Genomic DNA, 21,759 nt, shown 5'->3' with positions numbered 1-21,759 from the left:
GTAGATGGCTGTTTCTTCCCTATGTCTCTTCACATTGCCTTCCCTCTGTTTCCAAATTTTCACTTTTTTGTTAAGGATACCAGTCATATTGCATTAGGGCCCATCCTAATGACCTTGTTTTAACTTGATTACCTCTGTAAAAACTCTATCTCCAAATAAGGTCACATTCTGAGGTATACAGTTAGGACTGTCAGTGTATGATTTGAGGGGCGCAATTCAACCCATAATGAGTGGCTTAATGTTTCTTATAAATGTTGGGGTGTTTTCTTGTCAAGTATTGTTTCTATTCCATTATATCTCCTCTCCTCCTGGAGCTCTATTAATTTGTATACTAGATCTCATCAGTGTTCCAAATGTCTTTTTATGTTAGTTTCTGTATTTTCTATCCTTTTCCCCTCGGTGCTTCCCTTCTAGATATTTTCTATTAACCAGTCTTCTAATTCATTATTTTTCTCTTCTGCTGAATCTTATCTATTGTTTAACCCATCAGTTAATTTAGTTGGCTTATTTTTCAGTTCTAGAATTGCCATTTGATTTTTCTTCAGAAATAATTCGATTTTTCTGGTAAAATTCTGTCAGTCTATTTTCATTTTTTCCTCTCATTTTTTTTCAGTCTTCTTTGTTTTATTTTGTAACACTCAAACTTAAAGAAATATCTTAAGTATATTATGAAGACCTTTTTTGGGGGGGAGTCATTTGAAAATAAGTATAACTGATTCACTTTGCTGTACAGCAGAAACGAACACAACATTGTAAAGCAGCTATACTCCAATAAAAATTAATAAAAAAAAGAATGAAGATAAGTAAATATATACATAAATAAATAAAATAAAAATAAACACACACACCCAAAAAAAGAAAAGAAGTTGCTGACACCCCATTACCCACAAATATTTTCATGAGTATTTTCCTCCAAGACAATTATTTTCTCCTTCATAACCATAAGGTATAGCTGTTTAATCATGAAATTAATTGATACATTTCATGCATTATTATCTAATCCTCAGCCCCTATTCAAATTGACCAGTTTTTATAACAAAAGCTCCTGTCCAGAATCACAAGTTGCATTTATTGCATTTCTGTTTTCCATTGATCTAGAACAGTTCCTCAGTCTTTTCTTTAATTTTCATGACCTAAATATGTTTGGAGATTACAAGTCAAATAGTTTGTCCAGTGTCCCCCAATTTGGATTTATATGATGTTTCTTTGTGATCAGATTAAGGTTATATATCTTTAGTAGGAATATCACAGAAGTGATTGTGTTCTTCTCATTTCATCCTTTCAGTTAGCACACAAGTTTGATTTGTTTTACTACCTGTAACATTCCCTTTGGTATCTTATTAGTGTGGCATCTTCCCAGCTTGTCCACTGAAAAGTTTTCACTTGGTAATTGCTGTAGGTTGAATTGTGTACCCCAGAAGATAATGTTGAAACCCTAACTCTCTGGTACATGTGAAAATGACCTTACTTGGGAATAGGGTCTTTACAGATGTACTCAAATTAAGATGAGGTCATTAGGATGAGCCTTAATCCAATATAACTGGTGTCCTTATAAGAAGATGGAAATTTGGATACAGATGCACACAGGAATAATATCATGTGACAACCAAGACAGATATTGTAGTGATGCATCTGCCACCCAAGGAATTCCAAGGGTTGATGGCTACCACCAGAAACTAGGTAAAGGCAGGGAAGGATTCTGCTCAGTCGTAGAGGGATCATAGCCCTGCTTACACTTGGATTTTGGACTTTTAGCCTCCAGGATTATGAGACAATAAATTTCTGTTGTTTTAAGCCATTCAGTAGTAAAGTACCACAACACTAGGAAACTATACACTAATCAATAAGTGTCTTGTGGGGAGGTGTTTTGAAACTATGCAAATATTTTGTTCCTCTTCAAAGTTTCAGTTTATTTATTTATTTATATCAGTATGGACTCAGTCGTATTTAGTCAGTGTTCTAATTCATTACTAACTACTGATTCATTGCAAAATAATTATTTTCATGCTCAAATTGTCCCAGTGGGAGCTCCTTTCAGGCCGCTTTCTGTGTTCTTTTGACATCCCCATCATTTTTTGAGCGTTTCCTTACTTTTGGAGCAAGGTATTCCAGGTTCATCTTGCACTTTTCTGTCCAGCCCAGGAATCAGTCATTTCTCCAAGGAGCCTTGGTTCCTTTTAGTGAAAAACCATATTTCGAAACCAAGATCTGAGTACTAGATGTACTTACTACTATTGGGATATCACTGCTTCCAGACCATATCAGAGTCGTATTTAGTCAGTGTTCTAATTCATTACTAACTACTGATTCATTGCAAAATAATTATTTTCATGCTCAAATTGTCCCAGTGGGAGCTCCTTTCAGGCCGCTTTCTGTGTTCTTTTGACATCCCCATCATTTTTTGAGCGTTTCCTTACTTTTGGAGCAAGGTATTCCAGGTTCATCTTGCACTTTTCTGTCCAGCCCAGGAATCAGTCATTTCTCCAAGGAGCCTTGGTTCCTTTTAGTGAAAAACCATATTTCGAAACCAAGATCTGAGTACTAGATGTACTTACTACTATTGGGATATCACTGCTTCCAGACCATATCAGTGTACAGAGGTAGGAAATATGTGTGTGTGTGTGTTGTGTGTGTGTGTGTGTGTGTGTGTGTGTATTTAACCTATATACACACATTTACATCTATATATATTTCTGTATCTGTCTGTATATGTCAGAAACCATGAGTTCACGCTATTATCTCCAATCCCAGTCTAACACTGCGAGGTTCATTCTAGTTTTCTCCATTTCCACATTTATAATTGCTTTTTCTAAAAATGTAAAATCTTGCTCCCCTTACCTTCAACATAATCACTTATTTGATCATTGCCCATGTGTATAGCCAGTTTTCCAGCACTTCCATCCCTCCCAGCCACCTCTGTTGGCTTTCTTTTATCTCGCTTAGGCTTCAACATCCCATGCAATGCCTTCCTCCCATGCAGTCATTTTCCTCACCCCATTTTGGCTCCGTTACCTAACCTAGGCGACCAAGGCTTCCCTTCAACTCTTGCTAATGAATTTTGGACTGAATTGTTCAAGATGGGATTTTCTGTATTTTCTTGAACATACAAATCATAGCTATTTGGGTTTTGCTAGGTAATTCCAATATTGGCTATACTTGTTTTGAGTCTGTTCATAGTGTCTGTCATTTCTTTTATCTCTTGGCATGCTTGCTAATTTTTTATTGAATACTGAACATTGTATATGAAAATATTTCTGGAGTCTCAGTGATTTCTCTTCCTCCAGAAAGGATTCACCCTTTCCTTTGCTAGGCATATATTGTGAGAGCTTATCATATATATTTTTAAATTTATTTACTTTTTATATATTTATTTTGGCTGCATTGGGTCTTCATTGCTGTGCACAGCTTTCTCTAGTTGCGGTAGGCAGGGGCTACTCTTCACTGTGGTGCACGGGCTTCTCATTGCAGTGGCTTCTGTTGTTGCAGAGCACAGACTCTAGGCACAAAGGTTTCAGTAGTTGTGGCATGCAGGCTCAGTAGTTGTGGCACGCGGGCTCTAGAGCACAGGCTCAGTAGTTGTGTCACATGGACTTCGTTGCTCCATGGCATGTGGGATCTTCTCGGACCAGGAATCGAACCCGTGTCCCTTGCATTGGCAGGCGGATTCTTAACCACTGCGCCACCAGGGAGGTCCAAGAGCTAATCATATTAATCAAATCTGAAACTGAACTGACTTCAGACTGAATGTGTGTGTGTGTGTGTGTGTGTGTGTATTTAACCTATATACACACATTTACATCTATATATATTTCTGTATCTGTCTGTATATGTCAGAAACCATGAGTTCACGCTATTATCTCCAATCCCAGTCTAACACTGCGAGGTTCATTCTAGTTTTCTCCATTTCCACATTTATAATTGCTTTTTCTAAAAATGTAAAATCTTGCTCCCCTTACCTTCAACATAATCACTTATTTGATCATTGCCCATGTGTATAGCCAGTTTTCCAGCACTTCCATCCCTCCCAGCCACCTCTGTTGGCTTTCTTTTATCTCGCTTAGGCTTCAACATCCCATGCAATGCCTTCCTCCCATGCAGTCATTTTCCTCACCCCATTTTGGCTCCGTTACCTAACCTAGGCGACCAAGGCTTCCCTTCAACTCTTGCTAATGAATTTTGGACTGAATTGTTCAAGATGGGATTTTCTGTATTTTCTTGAACATACAAATCATAGCTATTTGGGTTTTGCTAGGTAATTCCAATATTGGCTATACTTGTTTTGAGTCTGTTCATAGTGTCTGTCATTTCTTTTATCTCTTGGCATGCTTGCTAATTTTTTATTGAATACTGAACATTGTATATGAAAATATTTCTGGAGTCTCAGTGATTTCTCTTCCTCCAGAAAGGATTCACCCTTTCCTTTGCTAGGCATATATTGTGAGAGCTTATCATATATATTTTTAAATTTATTTACTTTTTATATATTTATTTTGGCTGCATTGGGTCTTCATTGCTGTGCACAGCTTTCTCTAGTTGCGGTAGGCAGGGGCTACTCTTCACTGTGGTGCACGGGCTTCTCATTGCAGTGGCTTCTGTTGTTGCAGAGCACAGACTCTAGGCACAAAGGTTTCAGTAGTTGTGGCATGCAGGCTCAGTAGTTGTGGCACGCGGGCTCTAGAGCACAGGCTCAGTAGTTGTGTCACATGGACTTCGTTGCTCCATGGCATGTGGGATCTTCTCGGACCAGGAATCGAACCCGTGTCCCTTGCATTGGCAGGCGGATTCTTAACCACTGCGCCACCAGGGAAGTCCAAGAGCTAATCATATTAATCAAATCTGAAACTGAACTGACTTCAGACTGAATTGCAGTTCGGGCAAACTTTTGATTTCCTCTGGTTCATCCAGCTTCTAAGTCACAGATTTTTCCCACTGAGAGCCTGCGGCCTCACTAGGGCCCCTCCTTCGTTGTGTGATTTGAATGCTAATCCTTGTCTCTTCTGCACCATGAGACTATGTTTAACTCCGCTTTGCTTTTCAGAATTTTTCTGCTTGACTTCTTTAATTCCCTCTTAAGCAAGCTTCATAATTCAGCAAATATCTTTTTTTTAATTGGAGTATAGTTGATTTACAGTGTTCTGTTGATTTCAGGTGTACAGCATAGTGATTCAGTTATACATATACATACGTTTGTTCTTTTTCAGATTCTTTTCCCCTGTAGGTTATTACAGAATATTAAGTAGAGTTCCCTGTGCTATACAGTAGGTCCTTGTTGGTTATCTACCAGCAAACATCTTGAAGGAAAAGCAATAGCATATTGTTGAGCCAGTTCTGTCCTTCCTCTTTCATCAAAATTTTGGCCTTTCTAATTTTTTCTAATTTATCTCTACAGGCCAGCAAGACTTTTTAAAGTTCTCCTTTTTTCTTTATATTATTTAGTAGTAACCCTCTGCCTTTTCCTTTTGCCTGAATTCTCAAATTCTTGCCTAGCTCCCCAAAATCAGCAGGACCCTGAGAGAAAAGGCAGCTGCGGGATGTCAGCTTGACTCTCCTCATGGTTTCCCCCTGCTATAGAATTTGCCACTTGGGTTTTCGTTCTCTTAGCACTCTACAGTACATTCAAATATGTGTGTGCGCGCATGCGAGTGTGTATAGATATGTATGTGTACATATCTGGATTTTCTAGTTCTTGATGGGAGCATTGCTATGCTACAAACTACTCAATTATATCTAGAAACAAAAGCTCAATTCTAGCGTATTATTTTCCGTTCCACTCCTTTTTTAAAATAATGCTTCTTGTTCAACCAACCAAAATGATTCCACAATCTTAACGTTCCAAGACCCTTAACAAAAAAGAAGAAAAAGACACACAGCTTCAAGACACTGGCAATTACAATAATCAGATGAATAGGATTTAAGCCAGATGAGATCAAGGTTAACAACAACAGTGGTGCATTGTATTGATTGTATGTACCCTAGATATGATGTGATGACAGTCACACTTTACCTCTGTGGTCTTCCTCCCCAAAACCCATAACCCCAGTCTAATCATGAGAAAAACATTAGACAAACCTCAGTTAAGAGGCAGTCTACAAAATACCTGACCAGTATGCTTCAAAACTGTCAAGTTCATCAAAAACAAGGAAAGTCTAACAAACCATCACAAACAAGAGAAGCCTAGGAGATGTGGCTACTAAATTATGGGATCCTAGAATAGAAAAAGAACATCAGATAAAAACTGAGGAAATATGCATAAAGTATGGGCTTTAGTTAATAATAATTATCAAAATTGGTTTATTAATTGTGACAAATTCGTTATACTAATGTTAGGTGTTAATAGTAGGGAAAATTGGGTGTGGGTTATATGGGAACTCTCTATTTTATCTTCACAGTAATTTTGTACACCTAAAACTTTTAAAATAAACAGTTTCTTTTTTTAAAAAAATCAATAGTATTTGACCTCTCAGGCTATGCTTTATTTATTAATTTGATTTTTGTCTTCTTAGTCATTGCTGTATCTCCAGTACCTAGAAGAGTGGCCAGCACATTTAGGTTCTTGATAAATATTGGTTGCTTGGAGGGATACAGAGGAGCAAGGGAGGATGAATTGCAGATAACTTCTAAGTCTCTAACTTGGGCAACTGTGGATGGTAATATTGATTTAGGGAATATAAAAAGCAGAGATTGGAAACTACTCCATGCTTGACAGATGATATTTTCTTGTTTTATACCAGTGATATAGTTAATAATAATGAAGAAATCTGATCAAGCCAAAATGGTAGCTTCTTCTTTACTTTTCAGAGGAGTAAACTCTTCTTTTTCTCTTTTAGGCGTATAAAACCTTTGCTAATCGAGTGAACAATTTAAAGAAAAAGCTGGATCAATTGAAGTCAACCCTTCCTGATCCTGAGGAATCACCAGTCCCTTCCCCAAGCATGGATGCTCCCTCCCCAACTGGCTCTGAGTCTCCTTTTCAAGGAATGGGAGGTGAGGAATCCCAGTCACCAACCATGGAGAGTGAGAAATCTGCCACACCTGAGCCTGCAACAGATAATCGTGATGTGGAAGACATGGAACTCTCAGATGTGGAAGATGATGGGTCAAAAATCATTGGTATGTCCTATATGATTAGTAGACAACTTGCTCCTTATCTGTTTTGCTTTCCCCACCAATAAATCTATCACAGGCAGGTATTAAAAGATGGTTTAATCCTTATAAAATTAGAACACCAAGGTAGTAGTATTGTCTGTAGAGCAGTGGTTCAGGATTTGGTATGCCACGTACATTGAGAAGCAGTGCTCAAGAACTGTGCTGCTCATGGAATTCCCTGGTGGTCCAGTAGTTAGGAATCCGTGCTTCCACTGCCAGGGACCCAAGATCCTGCAAGCCACGCGGTGTGGCAAAAACAAAATACACACTGGATTCTAGGAACTTAATGCTTTAAAAAAGAGTGAAAGGGCTTCCCTGGTGGCGCAGTGGTTGAGAGTCCGCCTGCCGATGCAGGGGACACGGGTTCGTGCCCCGGTCCGGGAAGATCCCACAGGCCGCGGAGCGGCTAGGCCTGTGAGCCATGGCCGCTGAGCCTGCGTGTCCGGGGCGGGGCCTGTGCTCCACAACGGGAGGGGCCACAGCAGTGAGAGGCCCGTGTACCGCAAAAAAAATAATAATAATAAAAATAATAATAATAAATAAAAAAGAGTGAAAATATTTCATTAATAATTGTTTATATTTATAACTTATTAAAATGAAAATATTTGGGATATATTGAGATAAGTAAAATATATTATTAAAATTAATTTTACCTGTTTTTCTTTTTTTGATATGGTTACTAGAAAATTTAAACTTACATATGTGGCTTGAATTACATTTCTTTTGAACCGCACTGCTCTAAAGGGAGGGCCACTTATGCTGGAATTCCTTATTCTCTGTCACTCTTGACCTTCAAGATTCCAAAGCCACATTTTGTTAACCACACTTTCAGAATTAAGCTGGATTGGTGAATTGTTTCTCTGACTTCCCCAGCTTTTATAATTATTCTTATTAGGCAGTTTGAGTTAGGTTGAATTTAATGCACTATCCATATAGTGCATTGCCTTTAAAGTATTAAGAGGAATGTATTGCAGAGGCATCAAGAGTTAAAACATTGCATTAGTGCCTGATTGCACCCCCAGTAGACCAATTTCAGGAGGCCAAAGGATAATACATTAACATATGTACAGAGTTTTTGTTTCTTAGAAAGCTCTCAGGTTAATAATGGCAAAGAAAAGACAGGACAATTTATGACATAAATATTATTGAAAGAACACAAATGTATACCAAATAATAACATGCTTCCAGAAATGTACAAATTTAATATACAGATACTAAGAAGATGTAAAGAAATCATTAAATGTAAGATAAAAAATGCATTTGGGGAATTTATTTTAAGCAGCTATTAAAGGTGGGAAGGTTCATAAATAATAAAGAGCATGACTTCTTAAAAAAATCATGAAGTGAATGATTTTTCTCTAAAGCATAGTACTTTTTAGGAAATATTGGGACATGTTATTTCATATTGGAAGCAGAGTCTGGAAAGTAGTAGGATGCAATACCATCTCTTTTCTTTTTTTAAACAGTAGAAGACAGGAAGGAAAAACCTGTGGAGAAGTCAGCTGTATCCACTGCTGTACCTACAAAGCCAACAGAAAGTATCTCAAAGGCCTCTTCATGTACTCCAGTGCCTGTGACCATGACAGCAACCCCACCTCTTCCAAAGCCTGTGAATACTTCTCTTCTCTCCCCTACTCCAGCACTGGCTTTGCCAAACCTGGCTAATGTGGATCTGGCAAAGATCAGTTCCATCCTTAGCAGCCTGACATCAGTCATGAAAAATACTGGTAAGTAGCCCCAGTAAAGAAGATAAAAGGCTTATTTCCACCTTTCTAATTGAACCATCAATCTGGGTTTTGTTTTTGTTTTTTAATTAAGAGTAATTTTTTAATTAAAAAATAAAAATAGGGACTTCCCTGGCGGTCCAGTGGGTAAGACTCCATGCTCCCAGTGCAGGGGGCCTGTGTTCCATCCCTGGTCGGGGAGCTAGATCCCGCATGCATGCCGCAACTAAGACCCAGTGCAGCCATAATAAATAAATAAATACATACATACATACCTACCACTACATGGTCATCATAGAAAAATTAGAAGATAAGTTAAAAGAATAAAATAAATATCCATAATTCTGCCATCCCAAAGGAAACCACTTGTGTTTAACCTTACAAGTGTGCGTGTGTGTGTGTGTGTGTTTGTGTTTGTTTTGGGAAATAAAACGTTAGTAATAATTTTTCTTTCAGTAATTGAAGTATATTGGGTATACAGTTGGTCCTCCATATTCACCGGTTCTGCATCTGCAGGTTCCACATCCAAGGATTCAACCAACCATGGATTGAAAGTATTTAGGGGAAAAATGTTTTCAGAAAGTTCCAAAAAGCAAAACTTGAACTTGTCATGCCCCAGCAACTATTTATATAGCATTTACATTGTATTTACAACTATTTATATTGTATTATGTATTATGAGTAATCTAGAGATGATTTAAAGTATATGGAAGGACGGGGAGTTCCCTGGCGGTCCAGTGGTTAGGTCTCGGCACTTTCACTGCCATGGCCCAGATTTAATCCCTGATCAGGGAACAAAGTTCCCGCAAGCCATGTGGCATGGCAAACAAACAAAAATAAATAAATTAAGTATATGGAAGGATGTGCATAAGTTATATGCAAATACTATACCATTTTATAAGGGACTTGAGCATCCACAGATTTTGATATATTCAGGAGTCCTGAAACCAACCCCCCATGGGTACCGAGGGACAACTGTACTCTTGAAAGCAGCTACTTAAAATTTAACTACATATCATGGATGTTTTTGTAAGTCATTAAACATTCAGCTATGTCATTTAATAGCATTCAGTAATTTATGTAAGCTTTTATTATCAGAACATCTAGTGTGTTTCCAATTTTTCGCTGTTATAAAGAATACTGTAATGAACAAACGATGCTAAAATTTTATGCACAATCCTTCTTAAAAGGGTTGATAACTTTTGTTAATGGAAGTTTTAATGAAGATAAATAAAGTAGAGCCTCTCTACATGCTCATCACTCATCTTCAACACTGTGAACACATGGCCAATCTTGTTTCTGCTATGCCCTGTCCAATCCTGATTATTTTGAAGAAAATCCCAGTTATTTCATTTCTTCATAAATAACTAAGTATTTATTTCTAAAAGATAAAGACTCCAAAAAATTCAGCATGTAGGTTTTTTTTTTGTTGTTGTTGTTGTTTTTGGTACGCGGGCCTCTCACTGCTGTGGCCTCTCCCGTTGTGGAGCACAGGCTCCGGACGCACAGGCTCAGCGGCCATGGCTCATGGGCCCAGCCGCTCCGCGGCATGTGGGATCTTCCCGGACCAGGGCATGAACCCGTGTCCCCTGCATCGGCAGGCGGACTCTCAACCACTGCGCCACCAGGGAAGCCCAGCATGTAGGTGTTTAAGTCTTTTCATGTTATAACTAAAATGATCTCCAAAAAACATACTATTTTATGTACCAAGTATATGAAAGTTCCCATTGTTCCTCAATCTCTCCAACCTGTTTTGTTTTATACTTTGTCAAATTCAGTCTTAAAAAAATTGTTCATTTGCATTCCTTTGATTAAAGATGTGGTTAAAATGTCCTTCATATGCTTATCATTTTTTTGTGTGTGAAATACCTGTTTATATTTTTGATTGTTAAAAAAATCAAAAATCATTTCTTTACCATTTTTCCTATGTTAAGAATCAACCCAGTATTTTAAAATGTAAAAATGTAAAGGTTGCTTATATAACCTCATTTTAAAGTCCATTTCAAAAGGAAATAACTTACTTATCACATAGAATTATGCAGTGGCCAAGTCTGATCATAATTAGCCAGCAATATCTATTGAGCACTTAGAGGAGTCTGAGGTGTAGGTTCCATTTGGTAGAGAAAAAAGAAATAGGTTCTCTGGTCTCTTTCTGTTGGGGCTCTGAAAACTAGTAAATACATATGAAAAAAAATAATACTTATCTAATTTAACAGTGTTCCAAGTAGATAGGAGCAAGCCTTAATCTAATTTTCAGATTTTTTCTTTATACAAGATGGACAATTTGTGGATCATTCACAGAAGAATTCCTATTAAACATACCATACTCAATTAAGTGACTGGAAAGTATCATGAATTTAAAGGTCATTTTGAATTGCATTTTCTTGAGTTAATCTTTCTGCCACCAGGGGTCAGTCCTGCATCAAGACCTTCTCCAGGAACTCCTGCAAGTCCCAGCAACCTCACCAGTGGTCTGAAAACACCTGCACCTGCCACGACAACATCTCATAACCCTCTAGCAAATATCCTCTCGAAGGTGGAGATCACCCCAGAGAGCATTCTGTCTGCTCTTTCCAAAACCCAGACACAGTCAGCCCCTACACTGCAAGGTAAACTGACATGCGCTAGAAGGACTTGAATTGTGAATGTTTGTCTCTGGCTTAATCCTGGATTCCATTTCTGAGGAATCCAAAGCTATGAAATGTATAATACAGTTAATTCATTATTCTCTTTATCATGTACAAACTGACATTTATAGAATTCTGAAATGTCAAAGCTGAAAGAGACTTTAAATATCCTCTAGTCCAATACCTTCCTCAGGTGAGGAAATTAACACTCAGTGAGGTGATGTGACCTGCTTAAGATCACACATCTGTCTGTTCAATGAAGAGCTGAGACTAAAAGCCAGATTTCTTGACTGGAGTCCAGTATTCTTTCACTTAAACCATGTATCTCAACCTCTTAGTATAAGTTAGTGCATGTTGAGGTTTACACATTTTAATGTTAACCGAAGTTAAAGACAGTAAGAAAGATCAATCTACTATCAGAAATCTTATGAGACATGATTATCTTTTTTTATGTCCTAATGTTTTATAGAGGCCTCTATAGATACCATACCTTTTTTTATTTTCTGCCTAGCTGTTATCGCTACCTTATTTGAACCTCTCTCTTCAGCTTTGCTAATTATCTTATTTTGTGCTAAAACTGTCTGCTTCTAACGTTTTTTCATAAAGCTTACCTTGCTCTTTGTTCTCAGACCCTCCAGATACCAACCTCAGTATAATTATGCAGTGAATTACAGCTTCGATATAGTGACTTAATCTTTATCAATAGTTCTCAACCAGGAGCCTCCAGGGGACATTTGGCAATGTCTGAAGACGTTTTTGTTTGTCACAGCTGGGGTCGGGGTGGGGGTGCTGTACCTCTAGTGGGTGGAAGCCAGGGATGCTGCTTAACCCTACAATGCATAGGACAGTCCCAACAACAAAGAAGTATCCCGCCCAATGTCAGTGGTGCTGAGATCCTGCTTTATATGAATAGAGAGCAGCAGTACAGGTATCCGTTAATTTTCTTATTTCCTAAACTGTTCTGTAAGTGGATCCGCCAGGCACTGTATTATAGTGAGCATTGTCTTAACATGTAAGAGAATTTTGTTACACATAACTAAATACTATGAAATAGTAATCCACAGCTCTACATATTGGAACCAGCAAAAGAATTAATGATGATGCTACAGTGCATCTCATACTACTGATTTCAGGGATAATTAGTTTGAGAGATTGGCATGTTTATATGATTTCTCCCTTCCACTCCCTCTTCTATCACCATCCTATAGTTACAGTAAAAATTTTGAACTCACTTGTATTTTAACTTCTTATATAGATATAATACTTAGATCTTAAAGAAGAAGCTTTTTCTTTCAGCAGATTGTAACAATAGTATCATGTGGACCTTCTCATCAGGCAAAATTTGAACAGAACTAGGTGTGTTATGACAAAATGATAAGTGGGAATCTCAGGAAACAAGCTTTGTGGAATAACAGGGCAGTTTATCACCTTTCAGTTCCTTATGGAAAGTGGAATTCTCCTAGCCTTTTAAAAGAACTGTGTCCGGCAACTTAAATAGATCGATTTCTTCAAAGACCATAAAGGAAATCTCTTAGAACTTTGCTCTGAATGTGTCACCCACAGCCCTTATTGACTGATTTTCAGCACAAAAAAATGCCTTCAGTAGTCAGAGGCCATAGACTGGTTTAAGATTGAAGAAAAGTAATATTTAGCGGTAAGAGATTATTTCAGCTATTACCAGAAATCTGAGTAGTATCTTTGTTAAGAAGGTGGTCTTCTGAAGAATTTATTTCACAACAGCTGAAAGATAATACTGAAATATCTTTTTAAAATCATGATATTATCATATCTTACTTTCCAGTGCTTGAAGACTTCTGGTTTTGGTAAGAGCAGTTACTACTAAGAATTAAATCAAACTGTTAGGAAGGGGAAAATTATATAGCCAGGGACCTTTTTGGAAATGAAACGTAGATTTTTTTTTCAGGAGGATAATAACTGAAATAAACAATATTTCAATTATTTGGATATTATCAAACACTGGATAATAATAAAAGCCATGCATCATTATTTAGAAGTTGATGGCATTTGAAAATGATGCAAGGATGGAGCAACCTTAAAATTCTTAAGACCTTAAATCTCTTAGCAAATAAGGATAAAAATTGAAATTTTGAAGAAACATTAATTGAAGTATCATATGAAATATTATTTTCTTTCACATGTCATTATGAAGGAACAGTTTTAGTGTATGACTGAAAGCTGTAAATTCAGGTGAAGTATACATAAACTTTTCATTTGTGATCAGAAATTGAGGAAATTTTCCAAAATGTGATTGAATTTAAAGGACCTTCTCTTATCTCTTTATCAAGTATTTTTCCAAGCATTTTTCTGCAAGAGCAGTTTGCTTTGGTGAGCTTCAGTCTTCTTTGCCCCAAAGAATTCTTTCTCAGTGCTTCTGAGAAGGTTTTGTCTGTCAGTGAGTGGGGTTGAATCTCATCAGTGTCAGCCTGAATAATCTTTTAATTTTCCAAGCTATAAGAAGGGGATTGTATGTTTTCTTGTGAAAGAATCAGTGCCCCAATGGTCTAGCTGTATAAGCTTTGTGGTGTATGTTTGTATATTTATTATAGCTACATTTTACAACTAAAATTTTTACAACCAAAGCTTTGTTTCCCCAAAGATAACACCAATGTGGCAAGAGATGCTCCTTGAAAAAAAGTGTCCCAGTTCAAATAAATTCCTGCAATTTGCATATTGCTATCTCTCTCCTGAGAATAACAGTGTAGGTTAACTTGTTAGAGACAGTTGTGGAGGTTGGAAAGGAAGGATAGGGCAGAATATCTATTTGTGTTTAGAGAAACAGTTCCACAGACCAAACATAAAGAAATACTGGCTTAAAGTGTTATTTTAAAAGTAATTTTCACCCTTTATTTTCCTGCTTGGTTTTGTTTAAACTGTGAATGATTCTGACGCTAAAATCTCCCCCATCCTGTTGCCTTTTATTTTTCCATGTTGGACTTGTTTCATGACTACTAGAGACATTTCAGTAAATTGCTCTTCTTATATTGATAAATAGGTCCAGTGTTTTCTATGACATTGAGCCATTACTTGTTTGGTCTGGATTCCCTTTGATCTCATATTTTAATGTCTATCTAGTTCCCACTGGAATGAATGAGAATATCCAATTAGCCTACATTGTTTTCATTGGAAGGTAGGGAGTTCTTTTTAACTCCTCTAATCTTTGTTTCTACAGGCCTGTCATCTTTACTTCAGAGTGTTACTGGGAACCCAGTTCCCTCCAGCGAAGCTGCATCCCAGAGCACTTCAGCTTCCCCTGCCAACACCACAGTCTCTAGCATAAAAGGAAGAAATCTGCCCTCCAATACCCAATCCTTTATTCCGAAAAGCTTCAGCTATTCCCCTAATTCATCAACTTCTGAAGTCTCTTCAACTTCAGCCAGCAAGGCCTCAATTGGGCAAAGCCCAGGGCTCCCAAGCTCTACTTTCAAGCTACCATCCAACACTCTGGGGTTTACAGGTACCCACAATACTAGCCCTGCTGCCCCACCTACTGAAGTTGCCATGTGCCAGTCTTCAGAGATCTCCAAGCCAAAGCTGGAGTCAGAGTCCACCTCCCCAAGCCTGGAAATGAAGATCCACAACTTCTTAAAAGGTAATCCTGGTTTCAGTGGCTTAAACTTAAACATCCCCATCCTGAGCAGTTTGGGATCCAGTGCCCCAGCAGAAAGCCATCCCTCAGACTTCCAGCGTGGCCCTACTAGCACATCAATCGACAACATTGATGGAACCCCTGTGCGGGATGAACGGAGTGGGACACCCACCCAGGATGAGATGATGGACAAGCCCACATCCAGCAGTGTAGATACCATGTCCCTGCTTTCTAAGATCATTAGCCCTGGTTCCTCAACACCCAGCAGTACAAGATCACCACCCCCTGGGAGAGAGGAAAGCTACCCCCGAGAGCTCTCCAATTCTGTATCTACATATCGACCCTTTGGCCTGGGCAGTGAATCACCCTATAAGCAGCCTTCTGATGGAATGGAGAGACCATCTTCCCTGATGGACTCTTCACAGGAGAAATTCTATCCAGATACTTCTTTCCAGGAAGATGAAGATTACCGAGATTTTGAGTATTCAGGGCCTCCACCCTCTGCCATGATGAACCTAGAGAAGAAACCAGCCAAATCTATCCTGAAATCAAGCAAGCTTTCTGATACCACCGAGTACCAGCCTATCTTGTCCAGTTATAGCCACAGGGGCCAAGAATTTGGGGTAAAGTCTGCCTTCCCTCCATCTGTAAGGGCCCTCCTGGACTCTAGTGAGAACTGTGACCGTCTCTCGTCTTCCCCTGGGCTATTTGGTGCCTTCAGCATAAGAGGGAATGAACCTGGGTCTGACCGGTCACCATCACCGAGTAAGAATGATTCATTTTTCACCCCTGACTCCAACCACAATAGCTTGTCTCAGTCTACCACTGGGCATCTCAGTTTGCCACAGAAGCAGTACCCAGACTCTCCTCACCCAGTTCCACATCGTTCCCTTTTCTCTCCGCAGAATACCCTTGCTGCTCCCACGGGCCACCCACCCACGTCAGGCGTGGAGAAAGTCCTGGCCTCCACCATTTCCACCACATCGACGATTGAGTTTAAGAATATGCTTAAAAATGCCTCACGAAAGCCCTCAGATGATAAACATTTTGGCCAGGCCCCCAGCAAGGGCACTTCAAGTGATGGTGTCAGTCTCTCAAACCTCTCCCAGCCCAGCTTGACAGCCACTGATCAGCAGCAACAAGAAGAGCACTACCGCATAGAGACCCGAGTCTCCTCCTCCTGCTTAGACTTGCCTGATAGTACGGAAGAAAAGGGGGCCCCTATAGAAACCTTGGGTTATCATAATGCATCCAATAGGAGGATGTCAGGGGAGCCAATACAGACTGTAGAGTCCATCCGAGTTCCTGGGAAGGGAAATAGAGGACATGGGCGTGAGGCTTCAAGGGTGGGTTGGTTTGATCTGAGCACCTCAGGCAGCTCTTTTGACAATGGCCCTTCAAGTGCCTCTGAGTTGGCATCCCTTGGGGGTGGGGGCAGCGGAGGCCTCACTGGCTTTAAAACAGCACCATACAAAGAACGAGCACCCCAATTTCAGGAAAGTGTCGGCAGCTTTCGTTCCAACAGTTTCAACTCAACATTTGAGCATCATCTCCCCCCGTCCCCACTGGAACATGGGACACCCTTCCAGAGAGAGCCAGTGGGGCCATCATCTGCCCCACCTGCCCCTCCTAAGGATCATGGTGGTATCTTCTCTCGAGATGCACCCACTCATCTACCCTCTGTGGATCTTTCGAACCCCTTCACAAAAGAGGCAGCCCTGGCCCATGCTGCCCCACCTCCTCCTGGAGAGCACAGCGGAGTTCCTTTCCCCACCCCACCCCCTCCTCCACCCCCTGGGGAACATAGCAGCAGTGGCGGGAGTGGCGTCCCTTTTTCTACTCCTCCTCCTCCTCCACCTCCTGTTGATCACTCTGGGGTTGTACCCTTCCCAACCCCACCACTGGCAGAGCACGGAGTGGCGGGGGCTGTGGCAGTATTTCCCAAGGACCATAGTTCCCTCCTTCAAGGGACCCTGGCTGATCATTTTGGGGTGCTCCCAGGACCCAGGGACCATGGGGGCCCCACCCAACGGGACCTCAACGGCCCTGGCCTTAGCCGTGTACGCGAGAGCCTGAGCCTACCCTCCCTTTCTCTGGAGCACTTGGGCCCAGCCCATGGAGGAGGAGGTGGGGGAGGCAGCAGCAACAGCAGCGGCCCCCCCTTGGGTCCCTCACACAGAGACGCCATCAACCGGAGTGGTATGATCTTGCGGAGTCCCCGGCCAGACTTCCGGCCTAGGGAACCTTTTCTCAGCAGAGACCCTTTTCACAGTTTAAAGAGACCCAGGCCACCTTTCGCTAGGGGCCCTCCGTTCTTTGCACCAAAACGCCCATTCTTCCCTCCCAGGTACTGATGGAAGCTAAGGGAAAGGCATTTTGAACAGTCTAGAGAGAATTGGAAGTAGGAGTTTGGTTTATTATCGTTGTTTTTGTTTGTTTTTCCTCCTTTGATTATTTTTTCTTTTTTTTATTATGACAGAGGACCTCCCTTCCAAATTAAAAAGTCCCACGTGCATATGCTCACATTTCACTATTCCATCCAGTTCTGCCTCCCACTGCACTTACACCCACCGTCTCCAAGTTGTTTGTATTTTAAGGGTGTGGGGGGCAAAGAAACACAACCAAAGCCACTTCATTTGGCTGGGGGTTTGAGGGGTGGGGAGGAAAACAGCTCTTACCCCATTTATGGAAGAGTATTATATTTGAAATAAAACTTCCATCAGTACAGATAATAACGTGCAATGTTGGGATGTTATTTTGGGCTTGCCATGTCAAAAGTAGTCAGTGGAAGGATTCCTGTCCCCTTCTCTCTGCAGCTCCGTTACTGCTGTAACCAGTGTGGCTCTCTTCCCTGTATGCTCTGTGGCCTGCTGACAGCCAGGAGATGTTGCAGGGGAGAAATGTGGGAGACCTTGGACCTGTCAGGTTGTTTCGTTCTGCTTTGTTTTGTTTTTAAAGACATGTTGCAGTTGAGTTCTTTACCTCTCTCCTAAAATCTAAAGCTTCTTTTTTTTTCTTCTTCTTTTTTTCCCTCTTCTGAAGTACTATCAGGCAGTAACTTTGAGGAGATATGGACCTCATTTTATCCTAGTAAAAAATTTTCCTGTTTATACTTGGAGTGAAAGAAAGGGGGGTGGATATAATTAAAGGTTAAAATAAGGAGTAGCTACAATATAGAGAGCTAGAGAAAGGAACTGTTAAATGGTGTGTTGTGACCTGCCCATCTGTCATAAACAAGGAAACATTTCTGAGGTAGTTTCACACATCTTGCACCAAGCTCTTGCTTCCTGCTTTTCTTTCTTGACTTTTTCCTCCCTCAGTTTTCATTTCTGCTTTAGCCAGAAAGTCACTACAGTTGACAATTGATATGAAGGTGTAACTGAAATGTTATCAAATATTATCCCTGTATTTTTTAATAAGAAGTAGACATTTTTACCATGGTGCCTCCCTAACGTAAGTGACATTTGTTGGTAGTTTTCAGCAAAAGTTAACTACAAGGGAAAGGGAAATATTTGTCTTTATCTTTCTTTTCCCCTTGACTTAGTCCTGGATTCACCCCTCTTCTTGGTATTTCGAAGGAGGAAGTTCAGTAGCATCTTTCTTTATATTATACCTCTTTAGATCTGTCTTAGTGACAAGTGGATATTATTATATGTATCTTTACAGAGAAACAGGATGACCTGATAAATTCAAATTCACCCCACTCTACAGATAGCAGCCTGTCACATTTCAAGGCTCAATCCTTAACCTCACCTCCCACTCTCAATAGAAAATAATGTTTCTGCCCTTAGTCATTTTCCACGAGAAAGGAGTGCTTTTCTTTGTCCCTGAACTGAAAGACTTATTTGTGTTTCTACAACTAGTACTGGGAAAAAGACAATCACTGCATTCTGAGTGTTTATATCTTTATATCTAGGGACACTGAAAGGCAAATGTTGCTTTACTACTATTTTTTATTTAGTGTCTTACCCCAAGGTACACACTGGTCATCTCCAGCCAGATGAGTAAAAGAAAAGGAAATTCTAGCAAGTTTCATATTTTCTTCCAAGTTAGGATAGGAGTAACTGTAGGAAGTATGGGGATTGCTTTGGATTCCTCCAGCGAAATATTAAAGATGGGAGAGAGTGGGCAGTGTAGTGACAGAAGATGATTATTTGTCTCAGAATAAACTTGCTTTTCAGATAAAGAGCAGCTTAAACCAGGTGTGCATCATAGTTCGGGAGTTTTTGTGTAATTTATTCCATATTATTTATTTGGGCTCGCCATGTTTTCTTTAGTTAGGATCCTGCAAGTCATTCATCTTCCTAATGCATTTCTGGTTTTAAGCCAACTGTTCGTTCTTTCTTTGACCTTCTCAAGCCTCTCTGCCCTGTAGCTCCCCCCCCAAAAAAAATGCATGATACCATGACCTTGTAAGTGGGGTGGGGTATATAGTGTAGCAAAGCAAAGAAACAGTACAGTTATATTGAGTCCTAAGACATTTGTTTAGAGAAAAGTATAAGAGAGTGTGAGGGTGGGGGTGGGGGGAGGGAAAGGGAGAGTTCTCTCTGACTCGAAACTGAGATAGGTTTTTTTTTTCCTTTGCAGAAAAGTGGGATTTTTTTTTTTAATTCTAGAATAAAAGAATGTGAATTCTTTTTGCTGCTCTCGTTTAAGCTAAAAGTAGTGTTTACTTGAAAAGGCTCTCTGACCATTTGATTTTATCAGAAAATGTGGGGTTGTCAGGACAGTGGCTTCCTGAATGTTGGGGCAGGGTTATTGTCCTCAAAAGCATGATAGCTAATCCATGAAAGAAGGACCTTGTTGTACAGTTTAAAAGATGAACTTTTAAGGGTTGGTTTTTTTGTGGAGTGTTTTTTTTTTTTTTTTTTTTTTTAAGCCACAAAATCCTCAATGCATTTGTTTCAAGATGGAAGTGAGGATTTGTATGTGACTTGTCAGCTGTTGATAACTTTAAGGAAATCTCTACAGCAGTAAATGAAGACAACAATGTATATATGTGATATAGTGAAACAAAACAGACAATTCTGGTATTCATAACATGAAACAAAGGGGTTTTATTCTTTCTGTGTCTGTGATTTAAAACTCCGTGCCCATGCTCTGACTTTTGTATTTCAACCTGAGTTTAAAAAATAAACAAGATTTTTTTAAAGAAAGCATAGCATAGTGTATCTTGGCAAGGACATGATTCATATGCAAGCAGAATATGTGAAGTTGTTACTAACGTCCTTGGTGCTCACTGTAAAATCACAGAATCAGTGGGTGGGGGTCATGAATACACTGGTACCACTTAAAACACAGTGATACAGTATCAGAAATTGAGTCCTTGAGTATTTTGTAAGAGTTTACTCTTCAGTCAGCTTAGATGAAACCTCTCTCCCTGCTCCCCTCTGCCCTCCCAAAAGTTGAGAATAAATAGAATTTGGTTTGTTTCCAGGGAGGGTAAAATGATAAGAGAATAGGCCTTTTATCCTTTCCGATCCCAGGAATACAATGTTTGTGATATATATGGTACAGCAAACCTATCTAGATAATGTGAATATGCTAAACTTCTAATTGCAAAATATTCACTATCAATCCTGAAGTTACTGGTTCATGCAGAATTAAGCTTCAGCTGTTATTGTTTTGAAGCCGCTGTAAATTACTGCTTTTTCCCCTTTTTTCTTCCCCTCCTCCCCCTCCCCCCTTTTTTCGAATGGGCTGGGGTGCCTGTTAAGATTAAAATTAGATATGTTGGATTGATATTCTCACGTGTTCAGTGTGGAAAACAAAACAAGTACATGCTTTAGAGGCAACAACAATGAAATCCTTTTGAAATGTGTATTAATATCATTTAATAAAATAACTAGTTCTAAAGGTTTGACATTTTTCTTTGAGATCTGGGGCTTTGACCAAGGGCTCCTGGCTTCTCTGGTGAGTGCAAATAGGAGGGGACTTCTCCAGGAGTTGAAACTGCTGCTTTGTGGAACAGGCCTATGGTTGGAAAGACCTAAATTTTCTCCAGCAAAGACCCTACATGACTGTCCAGGGCAGAAGGTGAAACCAGCTACAGAATGCAGGAAGAAAAGCCTGGATATATCTCTGAAGATACAATTGTATTGGCTTTTGGTCTAAGAGTGCATGGAGGGTAGAGGGGCTGGTATGTGTGCCTGCACGGTTCTAAGGCAAACACAGATGCCACAGACCACCCATCTCATCCCTTCCTTGTGACCGCTTGCCCTTTCCTCTCTTCCAGCCATTCCTCTTTTTTTTTTAATCTCTTTGCCCCCAAAATTATGTTTTTGTTTCCTGTTTAATAAAGTATGGTTTCCTTTGTTGTGTGGTTGACTTTTCCCCTCTCGCACTGATCTTGTCCAGCTGTTGTCCCCTTTGACTTCTGCACTCAGTGTCACTGAAGGCAGTCTGAGCCTCTTGAGATCTTTATAGCCTTGTGGTTTTCTCTTTGATCCTTTATGAAATTCAATTTTGAAAGGGATGATGGGTGGGGTGAGATCAAGATGTTCAGGGAATGGTTGGTAATGAAGTGGGCATACTGTATGGATGATAACGTCTTCAAAAAGTTGTACAGTGTGAGCGAAGAAGCATTTTTAAAGCAAACATAAAATTGGGGTAGTGGTTATAGGGATCCTTCTGGCCAATTCTTTGCCCACATCTA

At 39.8% G+C, this 21,759-nt stretch overlaps 1 protein-coding gene across 7 annotated transcripts in view; it reads left to right on the top strand.

Moving 5' to 3' along the window:
• RPRD2 (regulation of nuclear pre-mRNA domain containing 2) overlaps positions 1-21,415 on the top strand; it is an 88,487-nt gene extending 67,072 nt beyond the window's left edge. For 2 of the 7 annotated variants that reach the window (XM_055084347.1, XM_055084346.1), the window contains 5 exons: positions 6,828-7,110; positions 8,613-8,873; positions 11,279-11,479; positions 14,688-15,107; positions 16,010-16,200. In XM_055084347.1, the coding sequence (XP_054940322.1) occupies positions 6,828-7,110; positions 8,613-8,873; positions 11,279-11,479; positions 14,688-15,107; positions 16,010-16,098 (1,254 nt within the window). In that variant the 3' untranslated portion in view covers positions 16,099-16,200. Of the gene's footprint in view, positions 1-6,827; positions 7,111-8,612; positions 8,874-11,278; positions 11,480-14,687 lie in introns of all 7 variants that reach the window. The other 5 variants (XM_028488876.2, XM_007109712.4, XM_028488875.2 and 2 more) reach the window with 3 other exon arrangements.
• Positions 21,416-21,759: the final 344 nt, after the last annotated feature.

The sequence above is a fragment of the Physeter macrocephalus genome, chromosome 4 (genome assembly GCF_002837175.3).
Source record: "Physeter macrocephalus isolate SW-GA chromosome 4, ASM283717v5, whole genome shotgun sequence".
In the NCBI taxonomy this organism is placed as follows: Eukaryota; Metazoa; Chordata; class Mammalia; order Artiodactyla; family Physeteridae; genus Physeter; species Physeter macrocephalus.
The sequence above is the reverse complement of the archived record's forward strand: the minus strand, read 5'-3'. Positions and strand labels throughout refer to the sequence as shown.